Source organism: Dermochelys coriacea, chromosome 22, assembly GCF_009764565.3.
Source record: "Dermochelys coriacea isolate rDerCor1 chromosome 22, rDerCor1.pri.v4, whole genome shotgun sequence".
Taxonomy (NCBI): Eukaryota; Metazoa; Chordata; order Testudines; family Dermochelyidae; genus Dermochelys; species Dermochelys coriacea.
The window spans coordinates 13,252,538-13,274,940 of NC_050089.1; the positions used below are offsets into that span (position 1 = coordinate 13,252,538).

Here is a 22,403-nt window from a genome sequence, read left to right on the forward strand (position 1 = left end):
GGGCGTACTGTGTGGTGGGGCGGGGGGTGTTGGAGGGGTGGAGGTTGGAGGGGTGTCCGGGGGCGGGGTGTAGAGTGTGGTGGGGCGGGGGGGCTATAGGGGTGTCTGGGGGCGGGGTGTACAGTGTGGTGGGGCGGGGGGTGTTGGAGGGGTGGAGGTCGGAGGGGTGTCCGGGGGCGGCGTGTACAGTGTGGTGGGGCGGGGGGGTTATAGGGGTGTCTGGGGGCGGGGTGTACAGTGTGGTGGGGCGGGGGGGTTATAGGGGTGTCCGGGGGCAGGGTGTACAGTGTGGTGGGGTGGGGGGGTTATAGGGGTGTCCGGGGGCGGGGCGTACTGTGTGGTGGGGCGGGGGGTGTTGGAGGGGTGGAGGTTGGAGGGGTGTCCGGGGGCGGGGTGTACAGTGTGGTGGGGCGGGGGGGTTATAGGGGTGTCTGGGGGCGGGGCGTACTGTGTGGTGGGGCGGGGGGTGTTGGAGGGGTGGAGGTTGGAGGGGTGTCCGGGGGCGGGGTGTAGAGTGTGGTGGGGCGGGGGGGCTATAGGGGTGTCTGGGGGCGGGGTGTACAGTGTGGTGGGGCGGGGGGTGTTGGAGGGGTGGAGGTCGGAGGGGTGTCCGGGGGCGGCGTGTACAGTGTGGTGGGGCGGGGGGGTTATAGGGGTGTCTGGGGGCGGGGTGTACAGTGTGGTGGGGCGGGGGGGGTTTATAGGGGTGTCCGGGGGCAGGGTGTACAGTGTGGTGGGGTGGGGGGGTTATAGGGGTGTCCGGGGGCGGGGCGTACTGTGTGGTGGGGCGGGGGGTGTTGGAGGGGTGGAGGTTGGAGGGGTGTCCGGGGGCGGGGTGTAGAGTGTGGTGGGGCGGGGGGGCTATAGGGGTGTCTGGGGGCGGGGTGTACAGTGTGGTGGGGCGGGGGGTGTTGGAGGGGTGGAGGTCGGAGGGGTGTCCGGGGGCGGGGTGTACAGTGTGGTGGGGCGGGGGGGTTATAGGGGTGTCCGGGGGCGGGGTGTACAGTGTGGTGGGGCGGGGGGGTTATAGGGGTGTCCGGGGGCGGGGTGTACAGTGTGGTGGGGCGGGGGGGTTATAGGGGTGTCCGGGGGCGGGGTGTACAGTGTGGTGGGGCGGGGGGTGTTGGAGGGGTGGAGGTCGGAGGGGTGTCCGGGGGCGGGGTGTAGAGTGTGGTGGGGCGGGGGAGAGGTTGGGGGAGGGGGGTGTAGAGGAAGTTGGGGTGTATAGCGGCTGGGGGGCTGCACACCGCAGCCGAGCTAGCCCCGCCTGCTTGTGCTCGGGAGGCGGGGGGGGGGGCAGGTCCTCCCCCCTTGGCCGGTCCGTGGCCGGGGAGGCGGGGCCGGCTTCGCCCTGCTCCGCCTTCTAGCCCAGCTCGGTTCCGGGGCGGCCGCTCGGCTCAGGGGGGAGATGCGGCTCCGGGAGCGCGGCGCCCCGGCCATGGGGCTGGGGCTGGGGCTGGGGCAGGCGGCAGTGGCCGTGTGCGCCGCGGTGCTGGGCTGCGCGGGGGCGTCCCGGCTGCTGAGCGGTGAGAGGGGCCGGCGCGGGGAGCCCCGGGGGAGGGGTACAGGGAGGAGCGGGGAGCCCAGGGGAGGGTAACGGCGGGGGGGGGCGCGGGGAGCCCCGGGGAGAGGTTCGGGGCGGAGAGCAGGGAGCCCGGGGGGGGAGCGGGGAGCCCAGGAGAGGGTACGGGCGGGGGGGGACGGGGAGCCCCGGGGGAGGGGCGCAGGGGGGAGCAGGGAGGGGCGCAGGGACCCCCGGGGGAGGGGTACAGCGGGGAGCCCAGGGGAGGGTAACGACGGGGGAGGGGCGCGGGGAGCCCCGGGGGGGGGCGCCGGGAGCCCCGCTCCTGGGCATTTTTTCAAGTTAGCCTGTTCCGAGTCTAGGGCGCTGAGCGTGGCCGGGACTCGCTTCCCACCGGCGGCAGCCGCGCTGCGACCCACGCGTTGTCCCTCGCCCTGCTTTGCAGATCTGGGGCTGAGCGGTCCCGGGCTCTGTGCCCTCGCTGGTGCAACAGCGGCGGGGCTGGGGCGGGGGAGCGCAGCCCCAGCTAGAGCCAGCGATTTCCCAGTTTTCAGCCAAGTGGGAAGGGAAATGCCAGCGCTGCCTGCGGCTACTTTACAACTAGCGTCCAAAGAAAAGGAGGACTTGTGGCATCTTAGAGACTAACAAATTTATTAGAGCATAAGCTTTCGTGAGCTACAGCTCACTTCATCGGATGCATCTAATAAATAAATAAAAGCTTATGCTCTAATACGTGTTAGTCTCTAAGGTGCCACAAGTTCTCCTTTTCTTTTTGCGAATACAGACTAACACGGCTGCTACTCTGAAACATGTCTATATTGCGTTATATGTGTACAGGAATTGCCATACTAGATCAGAGCAGATGTTTCAGAGAAAGTGAAAGAAACCCCACAGTGGATGGGATGTCCATAGGAGAAGTTTCTGCCTATCCCCCATAAGTAGTCCATATGACCCAAAACATCAAAGTTGGTATCCCATATAAAATATTTGTTCATCCATGTAATGTAAAAGTTGTCAATATGCATATAAATATTTAATCCTTTTTTAATCCTGCTACACTCTTGGTTTCAATAACATCTTGTGGCAGTGAGTTCCAGAGATCAGTTATGAGTTGTGTGGGGAAAAAAGTATTTCCTTTCATCAGTATTAAATTTGTTGCACTTAAGTGTAATAACTTTGTTCTTGTATTATGCACTGGTAAATAGGTACGGTTGATTTACTTTCTCTGTACCATTCATTGTTTTACATACTACTTTGCATGAAAGATAGCAGTAGGCATTTTGAGGGGTCAAAAACGTGGTTAGTGGTTCTATAAAATAACTGGGGAATACATATTTATCAGATTTTAAAAATGGGGGAGCACATTACATAATATGATTGGCTTGGTGGAAGTTTGATTTATGATGGGGCAATGTATATCTTTAAGTGGGGGAGTCATTATTTTGGGAAGTTAATAAGTAATATTTTGTTGTGCTTCCAAAGGCCTTACGCTTGGCTCCACAGTGTTTCTCTGTCTGTCTGCCTCTCCGCAATGGGAAAACTTTTGAACACCACATCTGTTCAATTCCAAAATTTCAGGGAATATTCTAGGCATCAGTGGTCAGAATTGTTTTGGGGAAAAACTGAAAGCCAAAAGGAGGGAAATCAGGGCACATAAAGCCCTGGCTAGCTATTCAGCACAGCCGCAAGCACCACTGCAATTATCTATAAATCTAAGAACTGGTTGATGGCACTAATTATCGCCATGCAGCATAACAATACTCCATCTCATCTCTGCCCATCCTCCCAGCAGCTTAATATGGTGACAGCCTGAATGACTTCTTTCAGAGAGAGAATAACTGGTGGTGGGGAAGGAGGAATTGCAGACAGTGTCTGGCATGGGAGGAGAATGGGAGACCCTGGAACACTGGAGGGAGGGATGAGGGGGCACACGTGATCCTGGGTGGGGGGAGATTGGGAGACCTTGGTTTGGGGGGAAGAGGGAATGGAGGGGTGTACACAGCACCTCCCCTGAGGGAAGAATGGGGGACCCTGGAGACACAGAACCCCTGGGGTGGGGAATTGATGGAACCCCATGGGCGGGGGGAATGGAAGGCATCGAGGAAGTGGGAGTGGGGGTCCATACAGTCTCTGTCTGGCAAGGAGGAGAGTGGGGGTCTTGCAGAGAGTCCCTGAAAAAGAGGGTGGCACACAGGGAGCTTGTGAGGGGAAATGAAGGAAATGCTGCAGGAATCCCTGATATGCGCAGCGAGCTCGGTGTATGCAAACTGAGATGTGTGATCTCCTCCCGTATGCTGGCCTGGAAATGGGGACAGAACACACCTGTGGAGTGGAGTCCAGACTAGTGGTAGCCCCATTACCTGCATGCTTTGGCCCTGTGCCTATTGAAGTCAGTAGGCTTTGGACCAGAACCTTTGTGTGTTGTGAAAAGGTGGGGAATTTTTATCACCTTCATAAGTAATTTTTGCGGGGGGGGGGCAGGAAAATGGAGTTTCATTCTACATTGGCTAGAACTATGCATACAATTGTTCTCTATTGCCTAATCAATAACATACCCTACAGTGATATCATTGTCTGGACAATCTGCAGTGGCGCCTGGAAAGTGAGCAACTACATTACATTTTTCCTTAGCTAAAAGAAAAGTCAAGTTTTGTTGATAAGTCACAGATGTTCTGCCGGTTCGTGAAAATACTTGCTTGGAATATCAAAAAGGAACCTTGTAGTTCATAACTGAAGCTCTCCCTCTGCAGCTCCTTTTTGCGTTTACCACACTACACAGCAATGGACCTGGTCCTCAGGGCTGGTAGAGTATCGCTTCTTTTTCACCAGCGCTGCCTGTCTGTAAAACTATTAACAGAAAATACAGGGTTTACCTAAAGATACATTTTACTTTTGATGTTTTTACTGCATCCCTTGTTTTAATTTCTTTGACAAATTTTAGCAGTCACTGTAATTCCAAATATGCAGGTGAGTGGATTTAAATCTCCAAAACAAATAGATTTAAATTCCTGTTGCATCGATGGGCTTGAAAAAAGGAGTAGAAACACAAAAGGGCAAGCATACACCACTCACACTTTTTTTAGTAGCATTGATTTACTATGCAGAAGTTTGTAACTTTCTGTCCTTAAATCATATTTATTTATGAATACATAATAGCTGCTAAATGTTGTTTTTCTACTGTAGATTCACAAGTTGCTAAACTAAATGTATGTTGCATATTTGTTCTTACATGATAAATATTTATTTTCAAAGCTATTTGTTTCAACAATTTAAATATTGGGAATGTTAGGTTATAAAACATTCCAGTCTGTATTTTTTTACAGTAAGTGTGTCTGTTCTGTTTGATCTTCACTTTCTTTGTTTTATGGTCAAAATAAGCCAGGCTGTTACAAGTGAGCTTGGCTCATGACTGAAAACAGTCATTGTTTACTTCTTTAGAAGTCTGGAACATTATGCTCTGAAAAGCATATCCTGACTAACTGCAGTGAGTTCCATGAAGCTATTATGCACCTCCCAAGTGGTAAATAATTTTTATTTCTGGACCTGTAAGCACATCTCTGGATCTGAGTGAGTTTCTAGCCAGTTAAATTATTACAAAAGAGCATGGTTGAATCCTAGTGCAGCATCTCTCTCTCTCTTACAATGTTGGACATATCCATTGGTTCTCTGGCACAACATTCTAGTGTGGGAATCTTCTCCCCCCTCTGCAAGGAATTGTTGAGGTTTCTTCATTGCAGAGAACTCTTGGTGGGGCTCTTGGTCCCAGGAACTGAGAAAACAGTGCTGCAGAAGTCAGTCTGAACTAGTGTATGCAACAAGAAAAGGTTGACAGTGCTCAATAATTCCTCAGTCATATAAAAGTTAGTATTTATTTCTTTTAACTATTTGGAGTTGTTTATGTAAACTGCCACACAATGCAAAATTCAACAAGTATTAATGGTATTTGATTACTCTTTGTACTAATCATCAGCAGCTAATGCATGCAGTCTCTGTAATGGGCTTATTTCTGTTTCTGCAGGGCAGACAGTTTGCCGGGGTGGAACTCAGCGACCATGCTACAAAATCATTTACTTTCATGATGCTTTGCGCAGGATCAGCTTTGAAGAAGCGCAGCAGACATGCAGAAGAGATGGTGGGCATTTAGCCAGTATTGAATCAGAATCGGAACAGAGACTGATTGAAAAATTGATTGGGAGTCTCTTGGCTTCAGATGGAGATTTTTGGATAGGATTTAAAAGAAAAGAGGAAGACGTGGACAATAGCACAGAATGTCAGGGCCTGTATTCATGGTCTGATGGCAGTACATCCACGTTTCGGTAGGTGCCTGAAGATCAAAATGTTAGAAATCTATAAAGTCCTGGCTAACGTGTATATAATACAGGGTAACCTGATGTTTTGAAATGAAATTCCCTAAACTTCAGGACTCCTTTTTTCCTTCTCAGTGATAGGACTTACTCTCATTGACTGCAGCAGGAATAACTCTTATCCTTTTGAGGAAGGATAGAGCTTGAGAATTGCATTGAGTTTATCTTAAACAGAGGTAGTGAGAATCTTTGCACTACCTGATAGATTTCTTGTCTCATGGCAAGTGGAACCATAATGCTCACTGTAATTATTCCCTTACAAGATAGTGGAGAGGAGACTTCCAAGTAGTATGAGTTTTGCAGGAGATGGTTTTGATACATTAACATCTTCCAAACATGATTGAACCAAAAATGTGTGTAGCCTCAAATCTTGCTTAGTCCTCTTTTGATTCTGATCTTAAGTCACAGTTGCTAGGTGAACAGCAAATAATCTTAAATGAGCACTCATCCTTAAGGAGTTTGTGTTTGCCTGAGGTAGAAATAGAGTAACATATACTCCAAATGCTGACAGATTAATGAAAGTCTTTGCAACAAGATGCCAATACTACAGTGAATTTGCTGGTTCTAGTTTTGCCAAGGGTGCAGTTCCTATTGAACCTTTAACTAAAGTTATTAAAAAAAAAAAATCAAAGCGTGGATGCCATTCACTAATTATCCTGCACATTTTGCAACACTAACTGTGATTGAACCCATCTATTTCATTAAATAGCCCAAGTATAATTAAATATTTTATGACAACACTTAAATATATATGGCAATGTCTTAATCTGAGCTCTTCTTACTAAGAGTTATGCACTGAAATAATCTGTTTTGGTAAGAGCTATGCTTTGGAAGCCACAGTAAGAAAAAGGTACTACTCTTCCTTCCCTACTACTTATGATGAGTTTGTTAACAGAGTGGAGGAAAAGCAGATGTCGATCTTTTCCAGCAAGCAGAGAGGAGTGCATTGTATAACTCCTTTGAGATGGAAGAAGTGAGGTGAATAATGGAGAAAAATCCTCACAGTTTAGGTAACATTGAAACCAGATGGCAGGAAAATCAACCATTACATGCAAACGCTCGTGAGGAACTACTGGCCAAGAGACAACATATAGGTCATAAGGTCTGGGCAGTGTTTGGGGGAGCTACTAAAAGGGAAAATTCTGTGCCATCTTCTGATCTGAATTTAGACCTCCAAAATAAAAATAAGTATCAGCACTTAGCATTAGGAAAATGCACTTTGAAATATAGTATATTAAACACTTTGAGGAGTAGGTTATCTGATGTGCTTATTTATTCTACCTGTTATGGACGTGCTGGGAAAAATATTAGTTGCTCATGAAGTCGGAATGTGTCTTCTGGTGTAATGGAAAACTTGCTTAATATGACATTTCTTCCTCCGGAATTATCCAAGATGAACTAGTGACCTCTGCCTCATTGTTTGAGGTTTTGCTCCCCCCACATCACAAGGCACAATTTAAAAGTGAAGTCTGAACCTCATTTCTGGATCTCTCAGCTTTTCTCAGTTTGGCATGCATCCTCAACACTTAGGGAAGGGAAAGCAAAATCAGGATTTGAGATCACACTCTTTGTGACTCTGTGCAGATCGGTAGCTTAGATAAGAACCTATAACAAATCTCCAAGAAATGGTTCTCTCTTTATGTTCTAAGGACAGTTAGGGTCGTGGAACACTAATAAGATGCTTAGCCATAAGTAAGGCTGGATGAGATGCATCTGCTTTTAGTGCTGTTTGCTAGGACACTTTAGTCCAATAGCGTAATACTTTTCCCTGTGGTCCAAATACTGAGAATGTTGGTTATGGAGGTATAGGGCCAAATTCCCTGCTGTTACAAATGGGCATAGCTCAGTTGACTTCCATTGAGGGAGCCATGCCAATTTGTACCAAAGGATCTGGCCAAAAATGCTCATGAGTAATACTAAAAGAGGAAAAAATACATCCCACGTAAATTTACCATTTTTATTGGATCTGAGCTGTTGTCTTTGTAAAGAGACTCACAATTCAAAGAGCAAAATCGCATGCAGCATAAATGTATGTAGAAAGAATATCTTGTAACGATCACAAGATTGGTTGGACATTTATCTGATAGTTTTTAAATATTCTAGTATAGCTAGAATTATTTGTATTCTAAGGGCCAGATTTTTAGACTCGGATCTAATTTGGAGTGGTTGGGTGCTAGCTCTCTTAGAAATCAGGCCTTGTAAATTTAAAATGAAGAGGGTGAAGTGCTCAACCCTCGTTGAAATCCAGTGAGAATTGGGTACCTAACTTCCTTAAGCTCCTTTGACAGCCCCAATATGGAATCCTTTGTCTTCCAGTCATGTGAGTCTTTCAAATAGGAAATGCTGTTTGTAATGTGCACAAAAGATTTAGAAACTAGGTTGAGATCAAACTTCTTTTCATTTTGTTCTAAATGGGATTCAGACTTTTTTTTTTACTACTTACATTTATTGTCAAGAGTTTCTCCATGAGCCCCCATCTTGTGAAAATCTAAAAGACAAAAATGTGAAAATAAACTACTGGTAACTGAATTAGTGGAAGCAGTCCAGCTGGGTGTGCGTCCAGCTGAGAGAGGGTACAAGTTGAATCATGTTCAGCGTTAGTTCTGCTATCACTGATGTCTGGAACTCTGTGCAATATTCCAAGTCTGAGCTTCTGCAATATCAGGGGAAATGCATTGCCTGATGTGTTTATTTTTCTAGGAATTGGTATACAGATGAGCCTTCCTGCGGGAGTGAGATCTGCGTTGTGATGTACCACCAGCCTTCTGCCCCGGCAGGTGTCGGGGGTTCCTATATGTTTCAGTGGAATGATGACAGATGCAACATGAAAAATAACTTCATTTGCAAATATTCTCTTGGTAATGAGATACTCTGTATCACATAAAAATGATAGTACTCTAATCCACAGGGGGGTGTATTACTGGTCAGGTGTCACACTGCTAGTCAGGTGTCACACGTCTGGCTGGTTAGAGGCAAACCATGTATCACCTGTGCTGGAGAACAATTGGTAGAAGGCAGACATGCATTTAAATGGATAAGAGTCCTGTGGGCAGACGGGACACTTCCCAGATCCTCAAAGGTATTTAGGCTCCTAATTTCCACTGAAAACAATGGAAGTTAGGAACCTTATACCTTTGAGGATGTGGGCTGCTGTACTGAATGTCTAGGTACTAGGTACTTTATGAAATGTATGAATCAACTGGCTTGGAAGCTATCCTTTTTTAAAGGTCTTTTTAAAAAGTTCAGAATCTGAAATGGGTACTAAAGGGGAGAGGGAGGATGCTGTTGTGAGGGCCAATGCCAGCTTCTTTCACTATATTTATTTGACATGGTTACCCAAGTCAAATGCATAAGGAAATTTAGTGTGTGCTTCTTCCTTTTAGAAAAACCAACTGCTGCCTCAGAAGAGAACTCTCAAGTGGGTGAGTTAGAGAAAAATGTTTTATTTGCTGACATGGTAATTTTTGGTAAAAATATTCCCAGAGGATCTTTACATTTACCTGCAATAATTAAAATTGACCAAAGAAGTTGCCCCTCAGTTAGTATTCCCTTCTATTTATCTCAAACCCAAGGTCTTGCAACCAGGTCTGACATGGTGTTGCTGCCCAATCTGGAGTCCACCACCATGCTACGGAGCTCTGAGCAAAAGAGAATGAGACCAAAACACACTGTATGTCTGGCAGTGTCCTAAATCCCTTATCTTTGTCTCATTTTTAATTATTCTCTGGAGTTTATTCAGTGTTTAACCAGTATCTGCAATATTAACGAATCATGTTTTCCCCCAGATGTTGTAACAGGGTCCTTGAAGCCAACGTTCCCAGAAGAACACATTAAGGAAGATGCCAATGAAACCCTTAAAGAAACGAAAGGTACACAGCACTTACAACAGCTAGCCATTACCTTCTGCAGCTATGCACACCTGCTGCTTCTGCTGGCCTCAGTGTGGGTGCAGGTGCTCAGCACCTCTGAATATTGAGCCTCTTATGGTATGCCTATACAGCAAAAGCATGCACAAACTAGCCTGCTTGAGCTAGCTTGAATCCAGCTGGCGTGGGTAACAGTAGCAGTGCAGACAGCACAGAGTGAGCTTCAGCAGAGGTAATACAAGCCCCTCATGGACCCTGGGTACATACTTGGCACTGAAGCCCATGCTGCGCTGTGTTCACTGCTATTGTTACTTGCAATAGCTGTATTCAAGCCTGATCGGGTAGGCATAGCTCTTGCTGTGTAGACAGATCCTGTTCTTGGTGTCTGTATATGAATTTAGAAACTTAAATATAGCATGATAAATTCAGGACAGACAGCTGCAAGGGCGGGGTAGAAAACAGTCCCAGAAGGATAAAAGGCGCTCCACCCTATCAACTGTGAGGGATGACTACAGGTCAGTTGGGTTCAGCTGAGAAGGGCTTACCAGAGATCAGTTAGGATCAGCTGAGAGGGAGTTACCTGAGAGCAATTAGGATCAGCTGATTCCAACTAAGGGCTGCATAAGACCTTGAGGAAGTCAAGCTGCCAGTAGGTGTGGAGCAGCAAGACAGCAAGCCTCACCAGGAGGGGAGGCTGTATTCCCTCTCCTAGGGGAGAAAAACAAGCCTAAAAGACTGGCTGAGAGAAAGGAGTGGACTACCCCTGTGCAGCCAAGGTGGACTGTTTTACCCCAAGCCCATCTCGCCAAGGCTAAAAACAGCTGAGGCCGGTGAGACTGAGAAGGTGCCTTGCCACAGTAGGTACTCATGTTTAATAGTTTTGCTCTGAATCTTTACAACTACAAAACTAAATTGGTTGTTTTGGCTGTCAAATGATTTATGCCAAAGCTGTACCAGCTAAGTCAGATGTGAAAACACTATTTTGAATTAACAGCCTTGCATTTCAATGATGCACATTTGAAATGTCAAAGATATTAAATTGTTGTTACCACACTGACTTCTTTCCTTGCATAGATAAAGGGACTTGCATAGTCCCCGTGCCTTTATCTGTGTGAGGAAAGAAATCAAATGAAGATAGGAAGGAGGAAATGTACCACTCAGTCATTAAATAATTCCCACTCCAAAATTCTTATGATGGTTGTTCATAAGCCTTTCAAAAGACAACACATCTCATTAGCTTATTCCATTATTACTTTCACATGAATAGATTGAGAAAATGTCAAATAAATGTTAGGAAAGTAACATTTTTTTTGTTTAGATCCTGCCATTTCTCTTATATTTTGTCAGACAGATCCTACCAAAATGCAGGTTATCCCACATCCTCATCCTGAGGAATTTATTGTACTGGCCATAATTGGAGATTGGTCCTTCTAGTCCAGTATCCACTAGTTTGATCCACTCGGGGAATTCCTATATTCCACCATCCATGGAGGATAGGAAAATTTGGGTTACTATACAGAGAGCCCCAAACTAGGAGACTCAAGAGCACAGTTTGGTCTGATCTGCTGAGCTAGAGGATTATTCTGTACTTGGAAGTGTTGGCACTGAGAGTGGGGTAGCTGCTAATACATTACAAATAGGGCAGAAGAAAACCTTTTATTATTATTATTATTATTTATTATTAGTTGGCTGTACTGCCTTTCACAGGAATAATTTGTGCATGCAAAATAAATTTTTAAATGGATAAAAGTTGGAATTTCATATTTTTCTCCCCCAGAACCTGTTTTGAGTCTTGCCTACATCTTAATTCCCAGCATTCCTCTGCTCCTTCTCCTGATGGTCGTAACAGCCATCTTCTGTTTTTGGCTTTTTGCAAAGAGGCAAGTGGCATGATTGTGCAAAGAGTGAACCTTTGTATCTCATCACGCTGAAGAATCCTTTAGCTCCAGGATTAATTAGTTTCAGAATTTTCAACTGAACCCCATAAAATGCACTAGAGAGAATTGGAGTATATATGTCCTTTCTAGTACATTTCTAAAGAGCAGTATGTGCATGTTGAAGTGACAGACTTTGTGTAGAGTAAGTTTTTTTTAATAAACCATGTTATGCTATTTTATTAATTGTGATCAAAATCATACAATAATTGTGGAATAGCATAAAATAAGGTGATAGATTTGAAGTGTTAGATTTATTAAAAGGGAAAAGAAGATTTAATGCAAAACTGACAGATTGGGAACTCCCCTCCAAAAGTACCAAATAGTGCTGGGTCAAATTTTCTAACGTTTTGTCCTTCTAATCTTTTGTTTTCCCAGCTCTCCTCCTCACTTTCCCATAAATGCAGACAATCTAACTCTACCATCGGCATTGCTTACCTTTAAATCATGATTAGGATTGTGTTTAAATTAAAACATTTTTAGAAACTAGATTGAGGACTCCAAAAAAGACTCCCACTGTTTTCTCAGCAAAAAGAAAAGGAGTACTTGTGGCACCTTAGAGACTAAACAAATTTATTTGAGCATAAGCTTTCGTGAGCTACAGCTCACTTCATCGGATGCATTTGATGAAGTGAGCTGTAGCTCACGAAAGCTTATGCTCAAATAAATTTGTTTAGTCTCTAAGGTGCCACAAGTACTCCTTTTCTTTTTGCAAATACAGACTAACATGGCTGCTACTCTGAAACCTGCTTTCTCAGCTGCATCCTTGAATGAGATGAGAACAGCTACTCTAGTATTGAAGTAATAACCGGTGACACAAGAGGCCTAATGTATCTAATAGTATAATTTTTACTGTAATTGTATTGACTCAGCCCCTGTCCTTGAAGAGTTGATGCCAAGCTATTGTTTGATTAGAAACAGGGGTATCTAGTTCACTAGTTTGAATGTAGGGCCAACTTGGTAGTGAATGAAAGTTACCGTCTGAGTGTTTGTTGGCGTATGTAAAATGCCATGTTCCTAATGGACAGGTGAGCTCGCATGACCAAAAACAGTGTAATTAGTACTCATGTTGGCACTTTCAGCAGATGCTAAGGAGTGAATGAACCATGGAGACCAAACTTCCTTTTTAGCCCCAGAGATGATCCCTGCAAGTCAGAGTAGATGGAAGTTGTCAAGATGCAAGTGTGGGCAAAACATGCACTAGCACTGCCAATGGTGCAGCTGGAACTCTGACATTTGACCAGCAATAAAGTCAATTCACCAAAAAAGACCCTGTTTCAAACATCTGTCTACTGACACAGTGAAAAGATATTGGCTTTGGAGCAAAAGCAGAAGGGAGAAGGAGAGTGCTTGCCAAACACAAACCGGGAGATTGTTTTAAGTGTAAGGGCGGCATGATAGAAGTAGCAAAGTTGGGAGTGGGAAAGGGAGACAGGCGGGAGCAGTAGTTTGTTTGTATAGCTCCTATCATGGCTCTTAAATGGCTCTATAAACATGAATGAAGCTGCTGTTATACAACTGTGAGATCATTTAAATGCTCTGGAGGAGGAGTACATGGCATTCAGGCTCATTGCCAGGTCAGACCGCTCAAGACTTCCTACATGTTCTCTGTTTGTTTATCTGGAGGAATGAGAGGATGAATAATTACAGTGCAAACACTTCAGCACCCTGGCCAGCACCCAGCTGCTATAATACCTATAGACACCAGATGGGCTAATATGGGCAGCAGTCCTCCTGCCTCTTGATAGGACAGGTGTGGATCCAGAATAGGATACCATTTTATGAGGGCTGGAAGCTGATTCCTCAGAGATCTCATTCTCTGTTGCTCCCCTAATTTGAAGTCAGGAATAGTATATCGCACAAGCCTAGTACAATAATGAAGTGGTATGGCATGACAACACCAGTAATGTTGCATTCATGTGTCCAACTACAAATAATTATTAAAGTACATGTTTCTGAATCTAGGCTATTAATGGCCACTTTCCAAAGATGCTGTCATTAGGCTTCTTGTTAAGAGAGATGCAATGTCGGACTGTGCTTATGAAAAAGAACAGACAAGGAATTCAGTGTCTCCTCTTCCTTACTTAAGGAAACGAGAGCACATGGAGGCAAGTCCAAAGGAGCAAGATGCCTGGATCTTCCCCCACAGGAGGAACAGTCCCAATTTGGAGATTTACAATGTAATTAAAAAACAAATGGAGGCAGATCTGGCTGGGACCAGGCCAAATATTAAGAATTCTTCCTTCCGCACCCCTTCTGGAGACCACACGTCTGACAACTTCTCCGGAGATTACGACAACGTGGCTGTGAATACTTCAGAGAGTGGTTTTGTGACATTAGCTAGTCCTGAAAGTGGCTTTGTGACCAATGAGATCTATGAGCTGTGCAGTGATCAGATGGGACAAAGCAAGGAGTCGGCCTGGGTGGAAAATGAAATATATGGATATTAAGGAAACTGGAAACACTTGGATGTGGGTGACACAGCAGATAAAAACACGAGTAGTCCCCACATACCATATTTAACAGTGAACACAAAAATAATGTGTGTGGCAGTGCATAGTGGTTTCAGATTGCCTCTGTGCTAATTTTTTTTCTTAAGGCTATGTTATTTTAAACAGTTGAACACAACGGAACATATTTAGCTAGCCTTGCTTCAAACCCCTGTTCAATACTGGGAATGATTGGTCTTGGTTCTCTTTTTTTTCTGTTGGAACTACAATATTTCCTGAGCTACAGACATGAAAATATGTCTACATCTTTGCAACTAAAAATCAGTCCAAATTCTTTCATTTTTGTTAACTGACCTCATCCACATGGCTGTTTTTAAGTCGTAAGCCGGCCATCCTTGCTTTCTCCTAACTGCACAGGAGAATGATGACAGGTTGGTCATTTGTTTCCATCTCAAACCATGTTTTAGTTACATGGATTCCCTTACCATCTGGTTTGTAATGTTGCCAGTCAGGCACTTCATTAGGGATTGGCAGCGTAGCCCATGTGCCTTTCCCTCCTTCCTAGTCCCGCTAGCCATGCAGGGTGTCTCAGAGACTGCAGTTAAATGATCTCATTCATTTAATTTTTTTTTAAAAGAACCAGATAGCCAAAGATTTCAAAAATCTCAGCAGATTTGTTGGTGTTGTATGGCGGATAATTTTGCCTCACTTATTCTCCAGGCAAGAGAATGGCAAAGCAGTGACACAAGCAGCACCTTTTCAGTGTTGTGTAGGGGAGAAATTGCCATTGCAAAACATTTTGAAATGGCCTCAGAAGTTGCTGCAATCTGATGGGTTTCTGTGTTGGTTTTGCTATCCAGAGTTATGCTAATATGCCCTCAGTGGCAAGTTAAACACTGGTTACTTTAGAGTAAATAGCCTGTTACTGACGGATGTAGATTTTTTTTTCCCCCTTTCATGCTCGTGAGATATACTGGATGCTATGAAGATTGATATAATGGCTCCTCTGACTGCAGATTGATTACATGTTGCTAATCTCAGCATGGATGGGATTACTAAAAAAGGTGAGGATTAAAAATGTAATTTTGACGTGTCAAGTAACCTATCACTATCATCAGTTACAATAAAAGTTCTGTTGACTCATTGCCACAGGGACATCAGCTACCCCAACACTAGGGTAGAAGTAATGTCAGGATAGGGCAGTGCATAGAACATGGATTTGCCTCTCAAATGAGAGGGAATGATGTTGGTCTACTTTTTTTAAACTTTGTTTTTGAGAAGCTCTTCATGAAACCACATTGGATGCTGCTTGTTTCCCTGCATTTTTTGAAGGGGGTTGGAAGAATTGTAGCTTCTGTGCCTTAATTTGATGCCTTAAGATTTCCCAGCCTTTTTCCGCACTGTGAGTTTTAATACGTCCTCTAATCACACCTTAGTTAACGGATTTCTTAATTCCTCCAAATCTGCTTTGTACTGGTTGTATTCCCTTTCCTTTTCCTTTTCTATACTGATTATTAGTACGAAGTTTCCCTATTCTCACATCTTCAATCATACACTGTCTGCATGTTGAAGTTGCTCCACCAACATCTCTCTTCCAGTTAGAATATCTACTGATTCTGGATTTGTCCTCTGCCTCCTACCTAGACATAATGAAGGATCAGTTGTCACAATTTTATGATCTTGACTTTAAATTAAAGTGTAAACTTAACATTTAATATCCACAAGTAGCCATTTGGTCCAACAGAATTTCATGTGCTCAAGAAAAGAGGGCTGCAGCCTTGATTTGAACAGTTTCATTTTAAAGTTATCTGTATGTATGGCATCTGTTATTTATTAGATGCTCTCATGCCTTGTGACACTGAGACAATCCGGTCTTTCCACCTCCATCTGTCTAATGTTTCTTGCTCCATTATAGTCTGGCTTGATGACAGTGGCATCTTTCTCCATGATTTTCTTACCTCATTTGTTGTCCATCTCCTTTCTGTCTTCCACCAAGTGGTATCCAATCAACAGCTTGTGCAGGAATACAGTTTTTTGACATCTGTAGAACATGTCCAAACCACTTCAGTCGTCTTTCTCAAATCATTGTTGCTACAGTCTGTTGGTTAGTCCTTTATAACACACCCATGTTGGTTACTTCATCCCCCTAGTGTATTCCAAAAATTCTTCTCAGGCATTTATGATGCAATGCATTAAGTTTGCTGTTATGAATTTCTAGCATCTGCCAAGTTTTAGAAGCATATACCAATGTGGGCATCACAATGGCATTGCATAGCTTTCTCTTGGTTCTTGTGGGAATCTCCTTTTTCCCCCTCAGATATTTGCCAGCCTCGAAAAGCTTCATTTGCCTTTCCAGTTGTTGCTTCCATCTCCTTATGGAATAAACCATCAGTACTAGTTGTACTTCCAAGATGTAAAGACTCAGTGCAGAATATGGCATCATTAATATCAATCACTTATGCATCATCATTGCTGACTCCTCTTTCAGTGATGTTGACTTTTTTGTTTTCTTTTGGCAGATTCTTAACTCTACTTTGGCAGCCTGACACTGGTGGTGGTCTTTTTCATAGCCTCATCATTTGCGTCAAGCAGAACAATGTCATCTGGAAAATTGAGAGGTTGCAAGTTTTCCTCTATTCCATATAATTCCTATGTCTTCCTTTTTTGCTTTTCACTTTGCGTAATCTATCAGATGCAGAAGAGGACAGGTGATAAGATGCATCTCTGTCGCACTCCAGTGGTGGTATCAGACTAATTCGTCTCTCCACTTCCTGTCCTTACACAGCATTTTGAACCTTCATATACAGCATCTTAGCCAGTCATACTATCTAGTAGGCTCATATTGTCACAAGATCTTCCATAGCGACTCTGAATGCAGTGAAAGCTTTGGTGAAATTGATTAAATTTAAGACTAATCTTCTCTGGTAAGTAAGCCCTTTCTTAATCATTCATCTCAGGGCAAAGATGTGGTCTAAAGCCTTTGTGGTCTTTTTGGTCTAAAGCCTGCTTGCTTAGCGTGCAGTTTTTCATCTGTGACCAGTTTGATTCTGTTCAGTCGTACACTAGATAACACACTTCTGTGTACTTAAAGCAGTGCTATTCCTCACCAGTTGTTGGTTTCCTGCTTTGATAATTTACAGATTATATCTTTCTTCCACTTCTTTGGGCAGAATTCCCTAACCCTAAATTATTTTTAAAAGTTTATGTAATTCATGTAGTACCACTTCCTCCCCACGTGAAACATGTCAGCTGTGGTCTTATCTTGACCAGGTGTTTTGCCATTTTTAAGTGGCTTAATTGCTTCCTCTCTTTCTGCTTCTGAAATTTCTAGCAGAGAGATATTTAATTCTTCACTTTCTTCTACACGTGCATTGATTGGAGTTATTGGCTGTGGTTGGCTAAGTATTTCATTAAAATGTTCTCGCCATCATTCCATTTGTTTTGCTTCCGCTGTTAACAATCTTCCATCTTTGGCTCTTGTGAACCATTGTGACTCTGGAACCAGGATGATCACTGCTTGCATAGCTGGAATGGTTTTTTAGTGGCCTGTCACAAGTGTTTCTCTCGCTTTTTTGGTCAAGCCATTCTCTTACCTTTCCAATACAATTTTCTTTACTTCTTTCTCTTTCTCTACAGGTTCCCATTGCAGCATGTGTTTTTTGTCATGTCGTCTGTCCTTTCCTCTTTTTTTTAAGCCTTACTTTTTTCAGTCAATTTCCACTTGACTGGCTGTATCTGCTCTTCTTTCCTTGATTGATCCTCTTGGTCCAAGTGCTGGCAGCTTCCCAGCATACACGTCTAAAGCGAGCCCATTGTTCCTCTTTGTCACATTCATTACACACCATTCTTGAAAAAAGAAAAGGAGTACTTGTGGCACCTTAGAGACTAACAAATTTATTTGAGCATAAGCTTTTGTGAGCTACAGCTCACTTCATCGGATGCATTTGGTGGAAAAAACAGAGGGGAGATTGATATATACACACACAGGTGATCAACAATAGTTCCTCCCATCAGAGATTGAAGACTGGATTCTCATTTACGCTGAAGCCCACTTACACCACCATGGCTGTATAGAGCAGCCTTAAAGTGGACATAAGTTACAGTTGCACTCGTTTTAATGCTCCTTTACATGGCTGTATTGTAACTGAGAATCTGACCCAAGATCTCTTTCTAGTTACGCTAATGCGGCATATTGGTATACAACTAAATATGAACTAAGATGAAACCAAAATTAGCCAGTCTGATACTGAAAGCTGGGAGCATGTGAGTGACATGAGACAATGCCATTCACTTATGGGAACAAATTCACTGTTTGTTTTAGTCCTGGGTTAGTGGGAGAGGTGTTTCCACACTCAGCTTCATATCCCTATCACTGTCTGTTTCTCTTTATTTGTAGCACATTTAATAGAGTTTCTAAGCAGCTAGGAGAAGTACAGATACACCAAAGCCATGGAGTCGGTATGAGGGAACCTGCCAAACGTCTACGCAAGTGACCCTCCGCTGGAGTTTGTATCCAAATCCTCAGTAACCCACAAGTATTTAGACTGGAGCAACAGCATGATTATAAGGGATACGCCGACAGCTCTGTGGAATTAAGTTCCTGCTTTATCGATTAGTGAATGCATTAAGATTACAATTAATTTTTTGAGCTTTTGTACATAAGTATGAGGCTTTTGTTACCATGTGAAGCCTAAGACATGGGCTGTGAGATGAACTGAACCTATCTTAACAACTGGTACGTTTTTAAAGCCTTTTGAAGCACAATACAACATTTAAGACAGCCCCCTGATCAAAGAATCGGGATTATATATTGGAAACGAAGGTGAGCATAGGTCTGGGCATCTTTCTTGCCCTTCTCTCCAGCGTTTTAGCCCATTTAATCTCTTTTCTACCTGAGAGGATAATGTTCGATATCACAGATAATGTGGAAAGGAGACTGAAATAAGTGTGTGACTGGCAATTTCTTTATACTGTATTTGTCTGGCTCCTGATTGCATGGAGGGGTGCCCAGAGTTGCCTTGAGCCACCTAAAATGAGTTTGAATACCATGCAGTCTTTCCTAGAAAGGACCAAAACTAAGATTGGACAATGTGCAAACTGTGTGGATCTGCCAATGGGCGTGTATTCTTTGAGAAATGGATGCCTATAACTTTGTACTTTAATACTACCAAAGAGCCCCTTGTCACAGATTAAAAAGGCATTTGAGGGATTGTAGTGAGGAAGCTGTGAATCAAAAAGTGACCAAGGAAGTGCTCTCATTTCCTACGTATCTGGCAACTGACACAGTTATATCTGACTTACACCATAATGGCAACAAGCTGGTTTAAGTCCGGATGCAAGTTCTGTTACACAAGTGTGAGCTGTGTGGCTCAAAAGCTTGTGTGTCTCACCAACAGATGTTGTCCCAATAAAAGATATTACCTCGCCCACCTTGGTAAGTCAAGAGAGAGGCATTTTCCAAACACAACCTCATTTCTACCAACAAAGCTTTACCATGCTAAACCATTCAGTACTGCAAGTCTAGCTGTATCTGTTCTGGGATGCTGACAAGTTCTTGAGCAAGATGTGGCGGGGAGGAGTGGAATCAGAATCTGAACTCGGGAGAGAGCAGCACTGATGACTTTGGGTTTACTATTAACTTGATGATCATTAGAGCTTTCTAATGCCTGTGTTGTGCTTGTTTATATGCAGTCCTTTGAATGTCGGGATTACAGTAATCAAGGTTTTGTGTGCTCCACAGGAAGCTTGATATAAGTCATGTGGCAAGGTTCCTGCACTGTTCAGTGCAGCAGACTGGAGCTCTGGTGTCAGCTTCAGATAAGTGTAAAAATGGAGATTCATATTTAACTAGATGTCAGGTTTCCCTTTGCTTTTGAATGTTAAATGTCATTTATTTTATGCTGGTCTTACATTTCATGGTCTGTATGATGCAGAATGTGTGGTGGGGGTTTTGTTTTTTGGGGTTTTTTTAAATGCCTGGCTAGTCTTTATGAGCTCACAGGGGGAAGCTGAAGGTTATTGCAGCTGCATAGTCATTTAGGAAGCTGTGAGAGGAAGCTTGGGTTTGTGAGATAAGCACACTAACTGGATGCAAAAATGAGGATCATCTGTGAAATATATTAATGTTGACGCTGAAATTTGCATCATTAACATGTAAGGTTAACACCCCATTGAAATGAATTGGGGGACAGTTCACTCCTAAACTATTGCTTCAGGCTGTCTGCAAACTCAGGCATATAATCTTGCATTGGTTTGCATTTGGTTCACATTTGGAAAGTGTTGGACACCACCTTAAGAGCGTGAGACATTCTTGAAGTGTAAGCTTGGGTTTTGGCTCACAATTTTGCAGCAAGGGCTGGATTTTGAGGTAAATTGTGTAGCTGTGGAAGGAGGAAGTGTGGTCTTGACAAATAGCAATGTGTCTTCTGAGAACCTGTTTAGAGAATTCTTGTACCTGTTTTGTCCTGCCAGTAACACTTCTGCTGTGAATATGTTAGAATCATAGAATCGTAAAATATCAGGGTTGGAAGGGACCTCAGGAGGTCATCTAGTCCAACCCCCTGCTCAAAGCAGGACCAATCCCCGATTTTTGCCCCAGATTGCTAAATGGCCCCCTCAAGGATTGAACTCACAACCCTGGGTTGGATTCTGAAATGCATAGCTGCCTGCTGGGAGCTATTATGTCTATTCTTGTCTAAGTTTATCCAGAGAGCTGGCTGCACCGGTTTGGGATTAGACAGTTGTGATCTATCTGTTCCTGCATGCTCTGATATCCTGTCATGGAAGCTTAACATGCTTGCTTGTTTTTATGTTCTCATGTTGAATGTGTCCAGTTCCTGAGAGATCCCACAGCATTTTGTATTGTCTACACTTACACTACTTTTAGTCTGATTATGGAGTTGCTCCCAAATGGGGCTTGTTTCCTAAAACTGGGATTTTGCCTGAACGTATGTATCTCACTGGTCTGATGATGAACTGGAAGTGTTGAATAGCAGAGTTCAGGATACTTGATGTCTATTTTAAAGGAGAGGAAGGATGGTCCAGTGTTTAGGATGGTATCCTGGGACTTGGGACACCTGGGTTCAGTTCCGTACTCTGCCACACTCTGACCTTGAGCATGTTACTCAGCTTCTCTGTCTCTCCATTCCCCATCTGTACAATGGGGATAATAGCACTGCCCTACCTCACAGGGGTGTTGTGAGGATAAATATATTAAAGATTATGAGATGCTCAGAAACTATGGTAATGGGGGCCAAATAATTTCTTAATATTTTAATTCTCCACACAGACCTTTAGAACATCTTGAAAGCTTATTGAAGATAAGCTGTTATGTAAGGATTTGGAAGAGTATTTGACTCAATATGTGGTTTGGTTGAGTAATTTTGGTGCCCAACACTGTGTACAGCAAGTGATGCTGCTTATTTATTTGGCTCTTGTTTGTCCTTTTCAAAATTGAATTTAAAAAAAAGATAAATGCCATTAAGGCAAAGGCCTGCCATTCTATACCGGTGGTAATAATACCACCTAGCTCTCATAAAGCACTTTCCATCCATAGATTTCAGTGTAAAGTCTGCATCAGTGTCCTGCCCTCTGCCACAGGAGCTTTGCCTAATCGAGTTCCTGACTTCTAAACACAGAAGAATCTGGACTATAGATCAGGCAGGAAGTACCACCTACTATAATCCGCAGAATGATGGCCAGTGGATATAGTTAGGCTCTGGTCTAAAACAGAGCTCCAGCCTGCTCTTTTCAGTGTATCTTAGGTGAGAGCTATTTAATAGTCTGCACTTGCCAAGGGTTTCCCTGCAGCTGTTGTTGATTTCTCAGAGGAGCATTCCTAATTACAAGCCTGCACCAGTGTCCCAGAGAGGGGCTTCCTTTGGTCTTATTCCCCTGGTGAGATTCAGTAATATATAAAAAAGGGGATTTTTTTTTGTGTTCACCATGCTCTGCAGTAGATGCAATGTGCCAATCAAATGCCAGTTTCCTGGCATGGAAGAGCTTTATCTAAAGGCATATTGGCTATAATACAGAACTGTACAAAACAAGTAGGATGAAGCGGCACAGAGGCCATTGTGTGATCACTAAAGACAGAACACTTCAGATTAATTTCACATGATTGGGAAAACCACACCTGCTTTAAGTTCTGCTTCCACTAAGAAGCCTCCAAGGAGCTTCTAGCCTTCAGGTCACTGATCCATCTGTTTTCTCTCCAATTAGAAATCTGGCAGGGGAGGGAGAGTGACAGTGTGAGTGAAACAAGTCAG

General features: G+C 43.8%; 1 protein-coding gene across 2 annotated transcripts; it reads left to right on the forward strand.

Annotated features, from left to right (window-relative positions):
- Nucleotides 1–1,378: 1,378 nt before the first annotated feature.
- Nucleotides 1,379–22,047, forward strand: LAYN (layilin). Of its 2 annotated transcripts, XM_043500998.1 has the most exons (9): nucleotides 1,379–1,526; nucleotides 5,541–5,654; nucleotides 5,733–5,838; nucleotides 8,587–8,744; nucleotides 9,270–9,308; nucleotides 9,672–9,755; nucleotides 11,530–11,632; nucleotides 13,776–15,200; nucleotides 18,533–19,989. In XM_043500998.1, exons 1-8 carry the CDS (start codon nucleotides 1,409–1,411, stop codon nucleotides 14,134–14,136), a joined length of 1,083 nt encoding a protein of 360 aa, XP_043356933.1. In that variant the 5' UTR covers nucleotides 1,379–1,408; the 3' UTR covers nucleotides 14,137–15,200; nucleotides 18,533–19,989. The 2 variants fall into 2 exon arrangements, with proteins under 2 accessions (XP_043356933.1, XP_038236721.1); XM_038380793.2 differs by having other exon boundaries at nucleotides 5,541–5,838; nucleotides 18,533–22,047.
- Nucleotides 22,048–22,403: the final 356 nt, after the last annotated feature.

Bases quoted from the DNA above. Each gene is read 5' to 3' on its own strand.
- LAYN (XM_038380793.2), top strand. From the start codon at position 1,409: ATGCGGCTCCGGGAGCGCGGCGCCCCGGCCATGGGGCTGGGGCTGGGG. The intron at 5,839-8,586 runs GTAGGTGCCTGA...TTATTTTTCTAG, and splicing joins GGCAGTACATCCACGTTTCG to GAATTGGTATACAGATGAGC. The intron at 9,756-11,529 runs GTACACAGCACT...TTTCTCCCCCAG, and splicing joins AACCCTTAAAGAAACGAAAG to AACCTGTTTTGAGTCTTGCC.